Genomic DNA, 16,511 nt, shown 5'->3' with positions numbered 1-16,511 from the left:
ATAAAAAGAACACACATACAATCACACAAATTCCTGGAGGAATTATGCTAAATACTCTTTTGAGATTGAAATGTCAGGTTCATGAGTGCTCCCTCCCACCTCCGCCTCCCACTGCTTCTGCCTTACAATATTCCAAATGTGGTTTATATTGTTTATTTAAAGATGAAAAAATAAACACTATAGAGAAATATCAAATTTAAATCTATCTCCTGGCTAACAGGACCAGGCACTTGGTGGCATGTAAACTTAGAAAACTCCAAGCCTCGCAGTCCATCAGGTACAAAGTCTGGGCCCTGGAATGTCAGCCAGGCCAGCACTCTACCTGTTGCAGTTGCTGCTGGTTGACTTGAGGATCACGGCGGGAACCACCTTCTTCTTGTCCTGTATCCTCTTCTCCTCGAGACCCCTCCTTTTCTTTGCTCAATCTCTCTCGAATTACAGGCTCTCCTCGGAGGATGTGGCACAGGATGGCAAGCATGGACTCAGCCATTCGCCCACCATACACCTTCAGGGGTTTCCGGTTCCACAGGTTCTTAATGCAAGTAAATGCTGCCTATAAATCATTTGAAAAACTGTGTGAAAATCATTTTGCCTTAATTCAAAGCCCTGTTAGGAATAAGCTAAAGACCTACGGGCCAATCTTTCCACAATCAGGGCCAACAACAAAATCATCTGTCAGTACTGAGGAGGTCTAAGGAAGCACAGAGAAGGGGCATTTAATCTAACCTGAAAGTACCAATCTGAACTTTACAGTTCAAATGTGTATACCACAGAAAAATCTCAAATGATATCTATCCCAAGCTCTAATGCAGCCCTATATGGGGAGGACGATCTAATGGTTCGCCAATAATTAACTTATTTCATTAAGGAGACCAAAACAGAGTGGGAGCTACTTAGTCAGCATGAGAAATTCCCCTTGGTTTTAGAATGTTAAATACTCACTTTCTGAGTTACCACAAGGAAACGGAGGGCACTGAATTGTGGAAAGTTCTGGACACTTCCAGGCAATTTGGCAGGCAGTGAATGTGGAGATTCAAGCACCGTGGTGGGATTCACCATCTTCTCCACCAGCATGAGCCAGGCATCTAGGAATTCTCCTGTGCCATCAGGTAAGTCTGAATGTTCTAATCCTTCAGCGACAGGAACTTTGCCACCCATGGACAGAGCCCAATTGAAGGTTCTAAATTTAAATAAGTATGGATAGAGAACATTATAGATGGTAGTGGAAAGGACATTTGACAGGTTCCTAGTCTTTATATTGACATCACATGTCCCTCCTCTTGGAGCTATTGCTTCTAATCTGTTCATCATTAGATTTACCCTTTTTTTGGTCTTTATTCTAGCTTTATTAAGATATTGTTGAGCCCTGGCCGGTTGGCTCAGCGGTAGAGCGTCGGCCTAGCGTGCGGAGGACCCGGGTTCGATTCCCGGCCAGGGCACAACGGGAGAAGCGCCCATTTGCTTCTCCACCCCTCCGCTGCGCTTTCCTCTCTGTCTCTCTCTTCCCCTCCCGCAGCCAAGGCTCCATTGGAGCAGAGATGGCCCGGGCACTGGGGATGGCTCTGTGGCCTCTGCCTCAGGCGCTAGAGTGGCTCTGGTCCCAACATGGCGACGCCCAGGATGGGCAGAGCATCGTCCCTGGTGGGCGTGTGCCGGGTGGATCCCGGTTGGGCGCATGTGGGAGTCTGTCTGACTGTCTCTCCCTGTTTCCAGCTTCAGAAAAATGAAAAAAAATAGATATTGTTGACATGTAAGTTCAAGGAGGACAGTGATATAATTTGATATACATATATACTGCAAAATGATTACTTCTAGTATTCCTTTCAAAACCAAACAAAAAGTGAAATTTAGCTTAAAATTCTGACCAAGAGAAGCAGAAAAAGTATATTCAGAGAAACAACAGAAAAGGACAAGCCTATTAGAAAAGTATGTACCAGGCATTGGAAACCAAATGAGGAAAAGCAGAGCCCCTTCTTTCGAAAACCTCTAAGAAAGGCTGAATCCCACACCCTCTAAGGAAGATGGAGATAAAGAGGGCTAGTGCCCAGAACGTGAAAAGGTAGAACCAATGGGTATCTGTATGTACCCCACTGTCACACGATAGATGACTTAGAAAGTTGTGGGCTGGTAAGGAATACAGAGAAGACCGAACTGTGAAATGCTTCTTGGTGAAGCACTTGATCCTTACTCAAAAAGAGCATTGTGGCCTCCAGAGCAGAGAAATTTCTGTAGCATGAGATGGTAGGGATACTTCCTCTCATCAAACAGCATTGGGGATGTAAAACCAACTGAACAGATGAAGAATGTTAACCTGAAAAAGGGGGAAAAAAAAACAACTCTCTGAGGCAGACACAGAAGCAATGGGAAATTCATGTAGAAGCCAAAAGTAAAATTTAATATAGCATCGAACTGACTGACAGACTGATTAGAATGCAGGTGGGTGACTAGTCTGCTTACTAAAATTTCTAAAGTTTCTAAGTAGGCTCCCAACTACTAAAAATACAAGATTATTGAAATGTAGCTTGATAATAATGTTTTAAACATCTCTATATTCTAGACCAGTGGTAGTCAACCTGGTCCTTACCACCCACTAGTGGGCGTTCCAGCTTTCATGGTGGGCGGTAGCGGACCAACCAAAGTCTAAATAAAAAGATAGATTTAACTATAGTAAGTTGTTTCATAAAGGTTTATGCTGCCAAACTTAGCAAAAATCCGACATAAAGTACTTGGTAAGTAATTATTATTATTATATGCTTTAACTTACTGTAACTCTGCTTTATAAATTTTATAAAATAAAGTTACTTCCCTACTTTATAAATCACCATTACTGTGGAACCAGTAGGCGGTTAGAAAATTTTACTACTAACAGAGATACAAAAGTGGGCGGTAGGTATAAAAAGGTTGACTGCCCCTGCTCTAGACTAAGGAGAACCACAATGAGTACCTTAAACTGTATTTGGCTAACACATCTAAACAAGGTCCCACCCAAGTCCTCTAATAACTCAGTGTTTCACTCTCCATTTAAGTAGAGAGGGAATCAATTTGATTCTGTATCTTAAGCAGAACCTCACCTGAAGCGGGGAGTAGGTGTATATGGTGGAGGCTGCCAAGACAAGCCCTTCGTGAGGAGCTTAGTGAGCGCCGAGGCTGTTGATCGAGCAGCAGGTGTGGGTGCTGTGGTGGTGCTGGCAGCATGATGGCTCCTTCTCTGGCGGACAGGAGACCCCACACAAAGTTTAACAAGGAGTCCAAATAGCTCAGCAAGTGCTCGGCCTAACCTAGAAGAGGCTGGAATCCAAAAGTTAGAATAAAGCTGTCAGTATTCTCAGAATTACATGTATAACAGAAACATTACCATTACTACAATACCATTACCACCTAATTTCTATGCTGATCATTTCCTTCTACACAACACCTAGAAAACACTTGAATTTGTTTCTACATATGATAATCCAAAGAAAGGAAGTTAGGGAATAAAGGGCTCTTTTAAAGGCAGGAGACAGAAAAATGTCTTGGCATTCAATTTATAACAAATGTGAATGTCAAACAAAGTAAGCACTCCCACTGTTAGAGGAGGTATAAACTGAAACCATCTTTGCAGAGAGCAATGTAGCAATAAGAACTAGTTAAGTAGCTTAGCCTGTGATGGTGCAGTGGACAGAGTGTTGAAGGTGGCTGGTTTGAAACCCTGGGCTTGCCTGGTCAAGGCACATAATAAGCAAGCAATGAGCAACTAAAATGAAGCAACTATGAGTGATATTTCTTGCTCCCCTCTCTCCGTAAAGTCAATAAATAATATCTTAAAAAAAACTAGTTAAATAAATGATATATTTACTGGATTATGAAGTCACATAAAATGCCTACAGAGAACTTTAAAAATGGTAAAATGTTAATGACATAGACCAGAAAAGAACAGAATAGACAATATATGCTGTCCTATCACAACATTTTATATAAATGGTACCCAAAGAAAAAAAGACTGCTAGGAAAAGCATAAAAATTTTAAGTGGCTTTCTTAGGGTGTTAGGTAGATTATAAGTATTTCAAATTTTTACTTTTGGAAGATGCTTTTCAGTATACATCAGTGATTTTTAATCAGCATGCTGCAAGATCTTTGAAATCATAAAATACCTGACTATTCAGTCAGGGGCACTGATCTCTTTTCCCTTAGATAGTCAAATTAACAGAATGACAACACCACAACAATAGCTGTCGGGTATGAATGAATCAAAATTTTACCTATATTTTTGTCAGGTGAGCAAAAAAATATATTTTTCAGTATATTGCAGAATTTTAATAATTAGTTTATGTGTGCCATGAGATGAAAAAGGTTGAAAATTGATGGTATATACTGTTGGAACAAAACAGTAGAATCCAAATAAACATGTTAAAAAATGTATAGAAAAAGAAAAGTGTCTAAACATATTTTGGTGCTAATTTGCCTTTCTTAAAATATTTCTCTGTACTTGATACTTGCATTACCTGGCTAGAGGTTGACTATGCCCAGATTCTGAAAATCTGATGTATCTAAACTTTAAGTTCACACTTTTACACCCCCACCTTCAGTTGAACAGACAGCCAAGTGGTTCAAATGTAATCAGCAAGGCCAGCAACCACAAATAAACAGACATCAGAAACCACCAGCTAGACCCACACAGACACCCCATAATACTCTAAGGTCAGAGTAGTCCAAGAGGCTTAACAAAGAAAAGGGAGGTATATGCGAGCCATCTTCTTGTTTCTCCTTCAATTTGGCATAGTAGTGATAGACTTTCAAATTAAAACAAAAGGAGTAGAAATAACTTAGAACAGAATATACAATTCAAGGGGTTTTAAAATAACAAATGGAAACACCAAAGGCCATTTTCTGTTTGTTTTAGGGCAGAGCTGCAGATTCCCAAGAGCTGCATCTTCACTTTCCTCTACATCAGCGGTTCTCAACCTGTGGGTTGTGTAACCCCGGGGTCGAACGACCCACAGGTTGAGAACTGCTGCTCTACATTAAGGTGTCAGAAACTTGTAAATACCGAGGAACACTAAAAAATAGACCCCCCCAAAACACTGATATTACATTAAGGGGCAAAAAGATGGTAAAGACAGATTAGCATACATCTTTAACATGGTCTTGTATCATGGTGATGCACTCTCCACAGAGTTGCTAAAGTGACTTTGTCAAGTTAAATAACCATGTCACTTGCTATATTTAAGGGACAGAGAAAGAAAGAGGAGACTGAGTGGAATAACAAGACAGGTAAACTGGAAAGCAAGAGTTTATTACTACAAAAGTCAAGAAAAGACCATTTCAAGAAGGAGGTGGTAGGTCAATTGTCATGCTGCAGAGATGTGACAAGGGGACTGAGACATATACCATAAAATTAGCAATGAGGAGGTCGTAGGTACCTTAGTAATACATTTTAGTGGAACTGGTGGAAGCAGAAGCCATCTGCAGTTGAAGAATGGATAGGAGAGGAATTAAAGATAGAGGGGGGCAGATGGTTTTCAGGAAGCGATTCGCTTATCTCTGTATCCCTAGTAATTAGTACAGAGCCTATCACATAGCAGACATTCAATAAAGTACACATAAAAATTAAACACCAAAGTTTTAAACTTCTTTAAAAGAAACAACACTTAATTTGTCTGAGGACTGCTTAAGGCTCTCTGAAAGCCAGAAAAGGGAGTAGAAAAAGGAAAGTAAATAACTCACCTGACAATAAAGGCTTGATTTGCTTAATTCTGGCAGCCATGGCAGGTGTGATTTTAGATTTGCCCTTAGAGTCTGAAGTAGTAGGCTCGTCTGTCTCCATAGGAGCCAATGTGTCACCATCAAGTCCAATGCCTTCCAACAAGCCCTGGGTAGAAGCATCCATGCTTCCAGCTGTTGCATCCTGTTCCCCATCTGCAGACATAAGAGGGGAACAAGAAGACCACGTTGAGCCAAGCACTTACCTGGTTGGTTGCTTGTTTTGAAGAGTCCCAAGAAAGAGCTACCTATGAGTTTGTTACTCTTTATATGTTCATGACTTCCTTGGACATAGATAAAAGTGAAGAGTTTACCAGGGGGAGGCGGATATGGGGGATGGAGTGGGGAAAGGGGAGTTAAGAGGGACAAATGTATGATGACAAAAATGATTTGACTTTGGGTGATGGGTATACAACATCATCAACAATTCAAATGCTATAGAAGTATTTACCTAAAGCCTTTGTACTCTTATTGATCAATGTCACCCCGTTAAATTTAATTGTCTGAATAAAAAATAAATTTAAAAAAAGGTCCATGACTTCCTAAATCTGAAAAGAAACAAAACAAAAAAACCCCCCCAAAATCCAAAACTGTATTGACATGCTCCTCTCCTTGGAGCCCATTTTAGGCAGTCCTGTATTGACATCTTCCAAAGAGAGCTTATGAACAGTCTTAAGCCAGGGCTACTCTACAAGACTGTAGGCACTGCATGACCCACAGGGTGCCATTCACACACACTATACTGTGCACGGCACTCTTATGCTGTCAAGAAACATGCACTGCTAGAATTTTGTAGCTTGTTAGCAAACTCAAATTGGACATCATAGATTACACCATTGCAGAAATACATTTCCTAGGTCCTAACATTTAAAAATCTTGTATATAAATGTGGGATATGTCTCTCTTTCTCTTTCTCTCTCTCTTTGGTGTATGTGTACTCTTTGATGTAAGAATTGGCTTTAGGCACACTTTATAAAATACATCACCTAATTTTCTGGAAAAACTATGTAAAAATGGAGTCATCTTTGTTAAATGTGTGAAAGACACTGCTAGGAAAAAAATATATATCTGGATTGTTAGGCAAGGCAATTCTTTTGATAGTGAGTCTAATTTTGTTCTTAGTTCTTAGTAAATTATTCTTTCCTGGAGTTAAATTTGACATAGATTGACTAAATTTGATATTCTGATTTTTAGTTTGGTTCATTTTCTCAAAAATCAACCTTGTTAGAGGTGTGTACCTATTTTATTAATTCTGTATCCTTTCTCATAATGTCATATCAGTCCTTACCTTATCTGTTGTTTCACAAGTTATGTCTTTTTTTTTTTTAATTTACTTTTTTTGTTTTGTTTTTCTTTTTATTTATTCATTTTGGAGAGGAGAGAGAGAGAGAGAGAGAGAGAGAGAGAGAGAGAGAGAGAGAGAGAGAGAAAGAGAGAGAAAGAGAAAGGGGGGAGGAGCAGGAAGCATCAACTCCCATATGTGTCTTGACCAGACAAGTGCAGGGTTCAAATCAGCGACCTCAGTGTTCCAGGTTGACGCTTTATCCACTGCGCCACCACAGGTCAGGCCAAGTTATGTCTTTCTTTATTGGTTCTTTAGTAACTTCAGTACAATTTTCAAGCATATCTGATAGGTTGGCATACAAACAATTATCTCATTTTAACAGTTTATCAAAGGTACTTTCTCCCTGATGCAGAATATAGGAGTAAAAAAACTTTTTTAAAAAGCTGCTTTTATAAATTTTAGGTTACATTAGGGTCAGAAAATTGTGTATAATTTCTGTTTATTGAAATTTGGAACATTTATTGTGCTATAAGGTAAAAACTATTTCTAAAACAGTACTGTTCAATAGAAATATGTGAGCCATATATATTTTAAAATTTCTAGTATACACATTAAAATGTAAAGAGAAACAGGTATAACTTTTTAATATACCATTTAATCCAATATAATAAAAGTTATTTCAACAGGTAATCATATATAAATTAAGATTTTACATTTTATACTATTTAAAAATAATATCTATTTTATTCTTTATAGCACATCTCAGTCAAGACATTACATTTTCATTAAAATAACTGATAGGTTTATATTTCATACAATTTAGTTGAAAAAAGTAGATTCACATACCCAAGTTGTTTCAAACATACTTAAAAATCTTCCAACAACTGAACAGGGCACAGCTGTTATATTTAAATTAATAAAAATTAAAAATTCAGTTTTCTCCAACCTATGATTTTGTCTTAACTAGATCTGCAACAACCTTATTTCCAAATAAAGTAATATTATGAGGTACTGGAGGGTACATTTCAACTCATAATACCTTCCCCTTAAGAAGAAAGAAAAAAGAAAAAGAGGAGGAGACAGAGTGAGAAAGGGAAGGAAGAAAGGGGGTAACGGAGAATAAAAGAGGAAGAAAAAAATTCATTTTTTTAGTTGTGCCAGCCACATTATCCAACAGTCATACATGATTAGTGGCTAACATATTGAACAGTGTGATTCTAAGTGTTACAGAGCTACTTAAAAATTATTTATCATTTTTAACCTATGAAATTAAGTTTCTGAAAAATAAGCATACAAAAAATTAAAGTCTCATCATACCCTTTGATACAGTAATTTCTAGGAATCAATCTTAAGACTTGCATAAAAATACACACAAAGATGGTCATTTTTCAAAACAGCATATTATAAACTTAACAGGAATTCATTGTACCTTTACATGGCACTTAAGTGAAAACAGATCTATAACATATTACATCTAACTTTAACTATGTTAATAAAATATATCCTCAGAGGAAAAGATAAGGCAGACACTTTCAAAATATTCTTTCTGTGGTACAAATATGGGTGGTTCTTCTTTATACTACATCTTCTAATTTTTACCATTGTGTGTATATATTTTTAAACAAAAAAACGAGTAAACTGTTGCCCTGCTGGGTAGCTTAGTTGGATAGAGCGCCGTCCTGAAACACCAAGGTTGCGAGTTCGATCCCCAGTTAGGGCACATACAAGAATCAATCAATGAATGCATAAATGAGTGGAACAACCAGTCGGTGTTTCTCTTTCTCCCTTCCTCTCTCTCTAAAAATCAATAAAAAAAAGTAAAAAGTTTAATTTTAAAGTAATTAAAAATCAATGAAAGAAAAAAAGGAGGACTATAGATGATAGAGAGCTAACAAAATTTTCACAATAGACCTATCTATAAAGTCAGATATAACTTAAGAGAATGACTGAGATTTTAGTTTCTTGGAGTTACCTGATCTTTTTCCGCCCTGGGTCGTACCTGCCTTCTCATCCTTTGGAACCAGTTTCTGCATGTCCGCCTGGCCGAATTCACACCCAGATGGTAGGCTGCAATAAGAGAAAGAATGAGTCAAAAAACCTGGACAGTTCATCTCTTATGTTGTGCTTAGTCTCTAGCCTTGCTTGGTTGATACTATCTATGCCTTTCTATAGCAGATTAAGTTAACCTAACAGAATAACTTCAATAATGAAATTCCTGAGGTAGCACTCCACAAGGTTTCCAACTCAACTTTTCAATCAGGCTATCAACAGGACCAAATTTTAAACACCCACCATGTTGAAACTACATATTTGGGATATCAGATCAAAGATGCACAAGATTACTTTTGTAAGCAAGTCTCCAGGCTGGTAAGTAGGAAGGACAATGCTACAGATCAAATGTTTATGCCCCTCTCAAAATTTCTATATTTAAATCCTAATGTCCAATGTGATGACATTAGTAGGAAAGGCTGCTTAAGTCATAAGGATAGAACCCTTACAAAATGGGACTAGCATCTTTAGTCCCTTCTCCCATGCAAAGATACAGTAAGAAATCTGTGACCTGGAAGAGGGGCCTATGCCCAACCACACTGGCTGGCACCATGATCTCAGATTTGTAGCCTCCAGAACTGAGCAATACATTTCTGCTGCTTACAAGGACCCAGTTTGCATTTGTTGTTGTTGTAGCAGTCCAAAAGGACTAAGGAAGCCTCTGAACTCTTCACTACACACCCTTCCATCCTTGACTAAAGGTAATACTCCAGGCTCACTGAGCTTAGTGCTCTGTTAGGAAAGAAAACACAGATAACAAGAGATGACTATTCCCTTACCTGTTTGGGGTACACAGGGAGAGGAGGACAGTGCTTTCCCACACCAGAGAACAGTATAGCTGGCTCAGTTTGCTCAGAACACTCAGACCCAACTGAGAGCCCCACTGGTTTACGGAGATGGAACGAATTTCACTCTGCAACCAAAGTAAAAAGAAGTTGATCTTTGGAGTGCTCTCTAAATAATTATTTTCAAAATCAACTTTGAGCCACTTAAAAAGGATGAGAAATTCTATTTTCCTTTCCGTGTTATTTTCATAGTTGTCTATTTCATCAAAATTTCTACATTTAAGATCATAGTTCCATAAGGCATTCTATTACAATATTTATAATTTGCCTCTAACATCCATTCTCATTGCCTTTTGTAAAGGGAAAGACAGCAGCCATAGACAACTCTGTTTTTCCAAATCAAAGAAACAGTTTTGTAGATTCATTGACAGCTCCTTAATTTTTTTAAGGTGGTGAGAGGCATGCTATTATTTCCCTCTTCTTCTTTTTTACAGAGACAGAGAGAGAGAGTCAGAGAGAGGGCTAGATAGGGACAGACAGGAACGGAGAGAAATGAGAAGCATCAATTATCAGTTTTTCGTTGCAACACCTTAGTTGTTCATTGATTGCTTTCTCATATGTTCCTTGATCGTGGGGCTACAGCAGACTGAGTGACCCCTTGCTCAAGCCAGCGACCTTGGGTCCAAACTGGTGAGCTTTGCTCAAACCAGATGAGCCCGCACTCAAGCTGGCGACCTCAGGGTCTCGAACCTGGGTCCTCTGCATCCCAGTCTGACCCTCTATCCACTGTGCCACCGCCTGGTCAGGCTATTTCCCTCTTCTTTATTTCAATAAATATTTAGATTTATGCAATTCTTTATATTAAACATTTTGTTTTAATTTTATTTCATTTAATAAAGAAAAATTAGTAAAAATGAATCTCTAACCTTTGTTAGTTAGTCTATTTTCTAAATAGTTTATAACTGCTTTGCTTTTCATTTGATTTGATTCCATTTTAGTCCTGCTCAACAGCATAAAGTAGGGCTACTAAAATATTTTACCACTGATCTTTAGAATTGATTACTTGAGAACTAAAGGTAGTAAAACTGAGCACACAAATAAAGCCACCTTTTTGGAACCACAGGAGGTACCTCACATGGATTGCAGGCATAGGGTTTGATATTTAGGAAATCTTTAGTAATCTATTAATTACCATTGACTTAAATAGTCTGTGGTCAAACTTCCTTCTTGCCATCCCATTATCAGGCCTTCACTCATTTGGAAAAAGATTAGGAAGTAATAGGCCAGATGAGCACCCAATTGAGGATTGCCTGCTATAAAGTTTAACTATACACCCTATCCAGCTGGCCTATATGAATGCTACATAAGTGTCTGTTATTTATACCAGCTTCTTTTACTCTCAAAATGGTCCAGTTCACAAAACAAATTATATGGTCACCAACTTCTAATGAAAAAAAATACTTAGGGAAAATAAAACTAGATAGCAACTTGAAGCATAGACCTAAGTCCCCCACAGAAAAAAAAAATCTTACCCTAAAACTGTTCTTTCAGCATCTAGCCCAGGTAGAACTGCTAAGTACAGTAAGATTCCAGGTATATGCCCTAGGTATTTCACTGGCTTTAAATCATAACGTGCTTACCACTAAGATAATTCTTACCTGTCCAACTCTGCAAGTATGAACAAACATCATGATGTAGGCATGGGCAGCAGTGAGTGCATGCAGCAGAGGCGTGGCCTGAGCTGAGAGAGTAGCATCAGCAACATTGCCAGCACAAGCCAGTTCTCGCAATAGCACTGAGCCCCCAGGAGATTCAATTGGGCGGTGTAAGGGCTCCAAAGAGGAGAGGATGGAGTCCAACTGGAGCAGACCCTCCTGGAGGACTTTGGGTTCATGTGACAGTGTCTGAAACAAGAACAATAAGACAAGTCTTACAATTTCAGAGTTGGTCATGGTCTCCTTACTTGGTAAATGGTGGAACCAAAATATGAATTTCATAGGTATGACATACCTCAACACCTCCTTCTAAAGCAACACATAACTTTTCTCAGATGAGAGGCTTTCAAATATGGTAAGCCAATCGTATTTAAAAGCTTGAGATAACCAAAATGGAATACTCTCATAGCCAGGACTCTATGATGTAAGATGAATTCCTAATTTTGCTCAATTGGGAACAATTTTAGGTAAGGTTCCAAAGCATGGAAGTGAACCACTATTACAACTATTTTTTCTTCCCCACAATAAGAGAGACTACTTAAGGATAGGCACCAGCAAGTCAGGTTGTTTTATGAGACAACTCAAGGATTACATAGCACCTATAATTTCTTTTTGAGTCTTCAGAAAAATATGATATAGTAAAATACTATCATATGTCATTCAAATATGTGAGAACTTATCTGCCTTTCCTATGGCTTTAAATAATTCTATCCATTCTAAGAAGTAGGATAAAGATAAAATAGCACTTTCCCATCTTAGTTATAAATTAGCATTCAATTAAATACTCATGAAGAGTAAAGCAAAACAAAACATCAAATGCACAAATCATAATTAAGGATCTTTCCAAGTTCACAAGTAACTGGATTTGATTTTTAGCAGAAATTACTTATTACTGCACAACCAAACTAATAAAAGAGCTTCATAGATTTAAAGTAATCCTTATAAAAAACACAAAAACCTAAAGGCTTTTTAAAAAGATTTAGAAATATCTCTTTAAATTCATATAAGAGTCTTAAGAGACCCCAAACGAGGTATGACTATCTTGAAAAAGAACAAAGTTGGAGGTTTCACACTTCCCGATTCCCAAATAAGGATAGGACAGTCTTTTCAACAAACAGTGCTAGAAAAACTGAATATCCACATGCAAAATAATGAAGTTGGACCTTCCCTTACACCATATTAAAAAATTACTCAAAATAGATCAAAGACCTAAATGTAAGAGCTGAAACTATAAAACACTTAGAGGAAGCTGTAGGATAGGTAAGACCTATACAACATTGAATTTGGCAATGACTTCTCAACTATGACACCAAAAGCACAGGCAACAAAAGTTAAAAAAAAAATCTATTATATATCAGATGTCTTCAAAACTAAAGCCTTTTTATGCACCAAACTAAACTATCAACAGAGTGAAAAGCTAACTCATAGGAGAAAATAGTCACAAATAATTTATCTAATAAAGGACTAATATACGAAATATTTAAAGAACTACAACTCAACAACCAAAAACAACCCCTTTAAAAATGGACACAGGACCTGAATAGACAGTTCTTCAAAGGAGATACTCGAATAAGCCAATAAGCACATGAAAAGATGTTCAACATCATTAATTAGGGAGAAGCAAATCAAAACGATGAGATCTCATTTCACACTCATTGGGTTGGCTACTATCCAAACCCTAGAAAATAGTAAGTGTTAAGGATGTGGAGAAATTGAAATCCTTGTGTAGTGCTAGTTGAAATGTGAAATGTGAAGCTGCCGTGGAGAACAGTGAAGTAGTTCCTCAAAAAATTAAAATCAGAACTACCCTATGAATTCAGCAATGCTACTTCTGGGTATATATCCAAAAGAACTGAAAACCAGGTCTCATGTATGATCTCATTTTTATGTGGAATCTAAAGAAGTCAAATGCACATAACCAGAGAAAAGAACAATGGTTGTCAGGGGCTGGAGGGAAATGTGGATACATTGGTCAAAGGATACAAACTTTCAGTTTTAAGATGAATATCTACTACAGATGTACTGTATAGCCTGGTGGCTATAGTTTATAATAATGTATTATATACTTCATGTTTGCTAAGAGTAGATCATAGGTGTCCTCACCACACAAAAAAGCAGTCTTGAAAAATTCAAACGCCCATGTTCATAGCAGCATTAATTCATAACAGCCAACAGGTGGAAGCAAACCGAATGTTTATCAATGAATGAATATACATAATAAATGTGGTTTGTACACAGAACGGAGTATATCCAGCTTTACAAAGGAATTATGACATATGCTACAACATGGATGGATCTTAAAGACATTATGCTAAGCAAAATAAGCCAGCCACAGAAGGACAAATACTGTATGAAGTGCATTTTACATGAGGTACCTATAATGGTCAGCCATGGAGACAGAAAATAGAATGGTGGTTTCTAGGCACTGGGAAGGAGGGGGGGATGAGAAGCCGCTTAACGGGTCTAGAATTCCAGTTTCCCAAGATGAAGGAAGTTCAGGCGATGGGCTGCACAACGATGTAAATGTTCTTACTACTACTGGACTGTACACTTAAAACTGGCTCAACTGGTAAATATGTCACATGTATTTTACCACTTTTAAAATAAAGAAATTTCACATTTTGGTAAAATTTGAGATCAATCATGCTTCAAATTCATGACTATCAAGTTTGAAAATGGAAAATAAAAGGCTAAATAATACACCACATTGTGTTAAAAGCATCTATGACAAACGACACACTAATAAAACCAGCTCCAAAGTTTTCTTGGAGATAGTCCTTTCCAATGAGCTCAAATGTTAGAACTATACACCAAACTCAGGAACAAAGAACAAACACTTCAACTTCCCAATGAGAAATAATGTGGCGCACTATCACTCAGAAAATGTCACTTGTAGTACATAACCACTAATTTCATCTTTTATTTTTTTAGTTGAAGGTAAAGGGAAACCACAGCAGAAATTCACAGATAAAAGTACTGCAATAAACTTCTAAAAGGAAATGAAAATATTTGGCCAGATGCTTCTTACCAATATGGATTTGCAGACACCTGCAACAGCCTGACAAGCTGCAGATGTGGGAAAGTCAATGGGCAGATTGGGAAGACCCAAAATGGTAACCAAAGGCAAGAGTCCTTTCTGATTCACAAATTCCTGGCAGTGGTCATCTGTTGTATTGTTGCTCAGAATAGATTCCACAAATTTCATCTAAGTAATAAAAAATTTTAAAAAATAGTTAAGAGCCTAACTCTTGGAACTAAAAGGCCAGCTTGGAGTAAGGAAAGGGGTAGTTTTGCAGTCACGAAATCAGTATTTTCTAGAATATAAAAAACTTTAGGCAAACAGGTAAATATATGCACACACACACACACGCCCTAAACACCCAGGAAATAAAAAACAATTACAAGATCGTTTCAGTCTACCTTTTCAGCAACACACAAAGTCATATAATTTGAGAACACAGAGAGGTTAAATGACTTGCTCAGGGCCACACTATGAACTAGTGGCAGAATTGAGTCTAATCTCTTAGTTTCTTCATTTAGTGCTCTTTGCATGAAAACTTGTTGCCTCTCCATGGAAGCAAACACCATGGATACTTTCCCTCAAATATGCTCATAATGCAAATTAAACCTAGAACTCTGGAAAATGATTCAGACCAAATAAAGTATTTTGTGAGGGCAAGAAAGTAAAATGTGGGCAATAAATACCTAGGCATAAGAGAAACAATCTCTGAAAGTCTTGGAAGCGCTTAATATGCTAGAACAAATGCTAAGTGGGCTTTCCCTTATAGGCTAATAATTCTGGGAAAATTCAAACTCTTCACTAGTTCCTGTGAGACACACAGGAAGTTAAAAGAAGAGACCACATTAATTTTTTTAAAGGAGAAGTTAATGGGAAAAAGTGACAAACAATGAGAAAAACATATGTGAACACATTCAAAGAACATAATAAATACTGAATTGGTCTAACAAAGTCCACCCTTCTAGTTTGGATTCCAACAGGGAATGATAACAACCTACAGAAAATTGGGAATATCCAAAAAAAGGGAGTGTTGGCCAATTTCTGGCAAACAAATTCTCAGAGAACAAGGTTTGCACATCTTTCCTCACTTCTTCACATTTTAGGGGCTCCAGTTAAAACAAACAGATTAAATCACTGGACTATTTGGTGACCCCATACATCCAGAAAATCCCAAACCTTTACTTATTTGGCCCTACCATGAATCTTACCACATTAAGGATGTAATCCATGAGGGGAATAGGAATACGTTCCTCAGTACCAACGACCCTGTTAAGGGAGAAAAGAGGAAGTTACACAGAAATTCACAATACCAGTGTAAGAGAAAAAAGTGAGGAGAGGGAAAGAGCATGAAAGCCTAGGCCCTTTTCTAAGTTAGACTTAGAGCCTTTAGTGTATATATCTATAGATATATAGATATATAGCTGGGGGGGGGGGAAGAGCTGAAATAAATTCTGTAGCTAGCTTTCCCAGCATGACTAGATTTAGAAAAACCAAGAAAGTAAAAACGAAGCCTTCACAAACTCATCATTTGTACATATCAAAAGAAATAATCCAATCTTAGGCCACTACCGTAAGAGGAATTCATCAATATGAAAATGTTAAAAATAAGGAAGTTTAATTAAGAGACTATTAAAAACATTTACTTGAAGAAAGAGCCTAGACAAAGAAACAAATTCAAAAAGTTTACCATGTTCTTGCATCAGGTTTGAAGTTATAAAGAACAGGAAATGAAATTTAATGTTGCTCAAAAATCCCATTCTTAGAACGATAAACCATTCAGAACAAAGTTGGTCAAAGATGAAGCCAACATCCAAGCCCTCCTTCCCTAACAATCAGTGCTTCTGTCATAACAGTTCCTGAACTATCCAAAAACTGATGCTTCAATGCTGCACTACAGATGAAAAGGCTACAATGCCAT

The 16,511-nt window shown here is 37.6% G+C and overlaps 1 protein-coding gene across 13 annotated transcripts in view; it reads right to left on the bottom strand.

Annotated features, from left to right (window-relative positions):
* Window positions 1-16,511, bottom strand: part of HUWE1 (HECT, UBA and WWE domain containing E3 ubiquitin protein ligase 1) — a 179,977-nt gene that overhangs the window by 53,798 nt on the left and 109,668 nt on the right. For 11 of the 13 annotated variants that reach the window (XM_066357549.1, XM_066357554.1, XM_066357541.1 and 8 more), the window contains 10 exons: window positions 15,802-15,859; window positions 14,603-14,779; window positions 11,518-11,763; window positions 9,854-9,987; window positions 8,998-9,092; window positions 5,705-5,896; window positions 3,072-3,288; window positions 2,189-2,311; window positions 943-1,180; window positions 323-553 (listed from right to left, as the gene is read on the bottom strand). In XM_066357549.1, the coding sequence (XP_066213646.1) occupies window positions 323-553; window positions 943-1,180; window positions 2,189-2,311; window positions 3,072-3,288; window positions 5,705-5,896; window positions 8,998-9,092; window positions 9,854-9,987; window positions 11,518-11,763; window positions 14,603-14,779; window positions 15,802-15,859 (1,711 nt within the window). The remainder of the gene's footprint in view (window positions 1-322; window positions 554-942; window positions 1,181-2,188; window positions 2,312-3,071; window positions 3,289-5,704; window positions 5,897-8,997; window positions 9,093-9,853; window positions 9,988-11,517; window positions 11,764-14,602; window positions 14,780-15,801; window positions 15,860-16,511) is intronic. The other 2 variants (XM_066357547.1, XM_066357552.1) reach the window with 1 other exon arrangement.

The sequence above is a fragment of the Saccopteryx leptura genome, chromosome X (assembly GCF_036850995.1).
Source record: "Saccopteryx leptura isolate mSacLep1 chromosome X, mSacLep1_pri_phased_curated, whole genome shotgun sequence".
Classification (NCBI taxonomy): domain Eukaryota; kingdom Metazoa; phylum Chordata; class Mammalia; order Chiroptera; family Emballonuridae; genus Saccopteryx; species Saccopteryx leptura.
The sequence above is the reverse complement of the archived record's forward strand: the minus strand, read 5'-3'. Positions and strand labels throughout refer to the sequence as shown.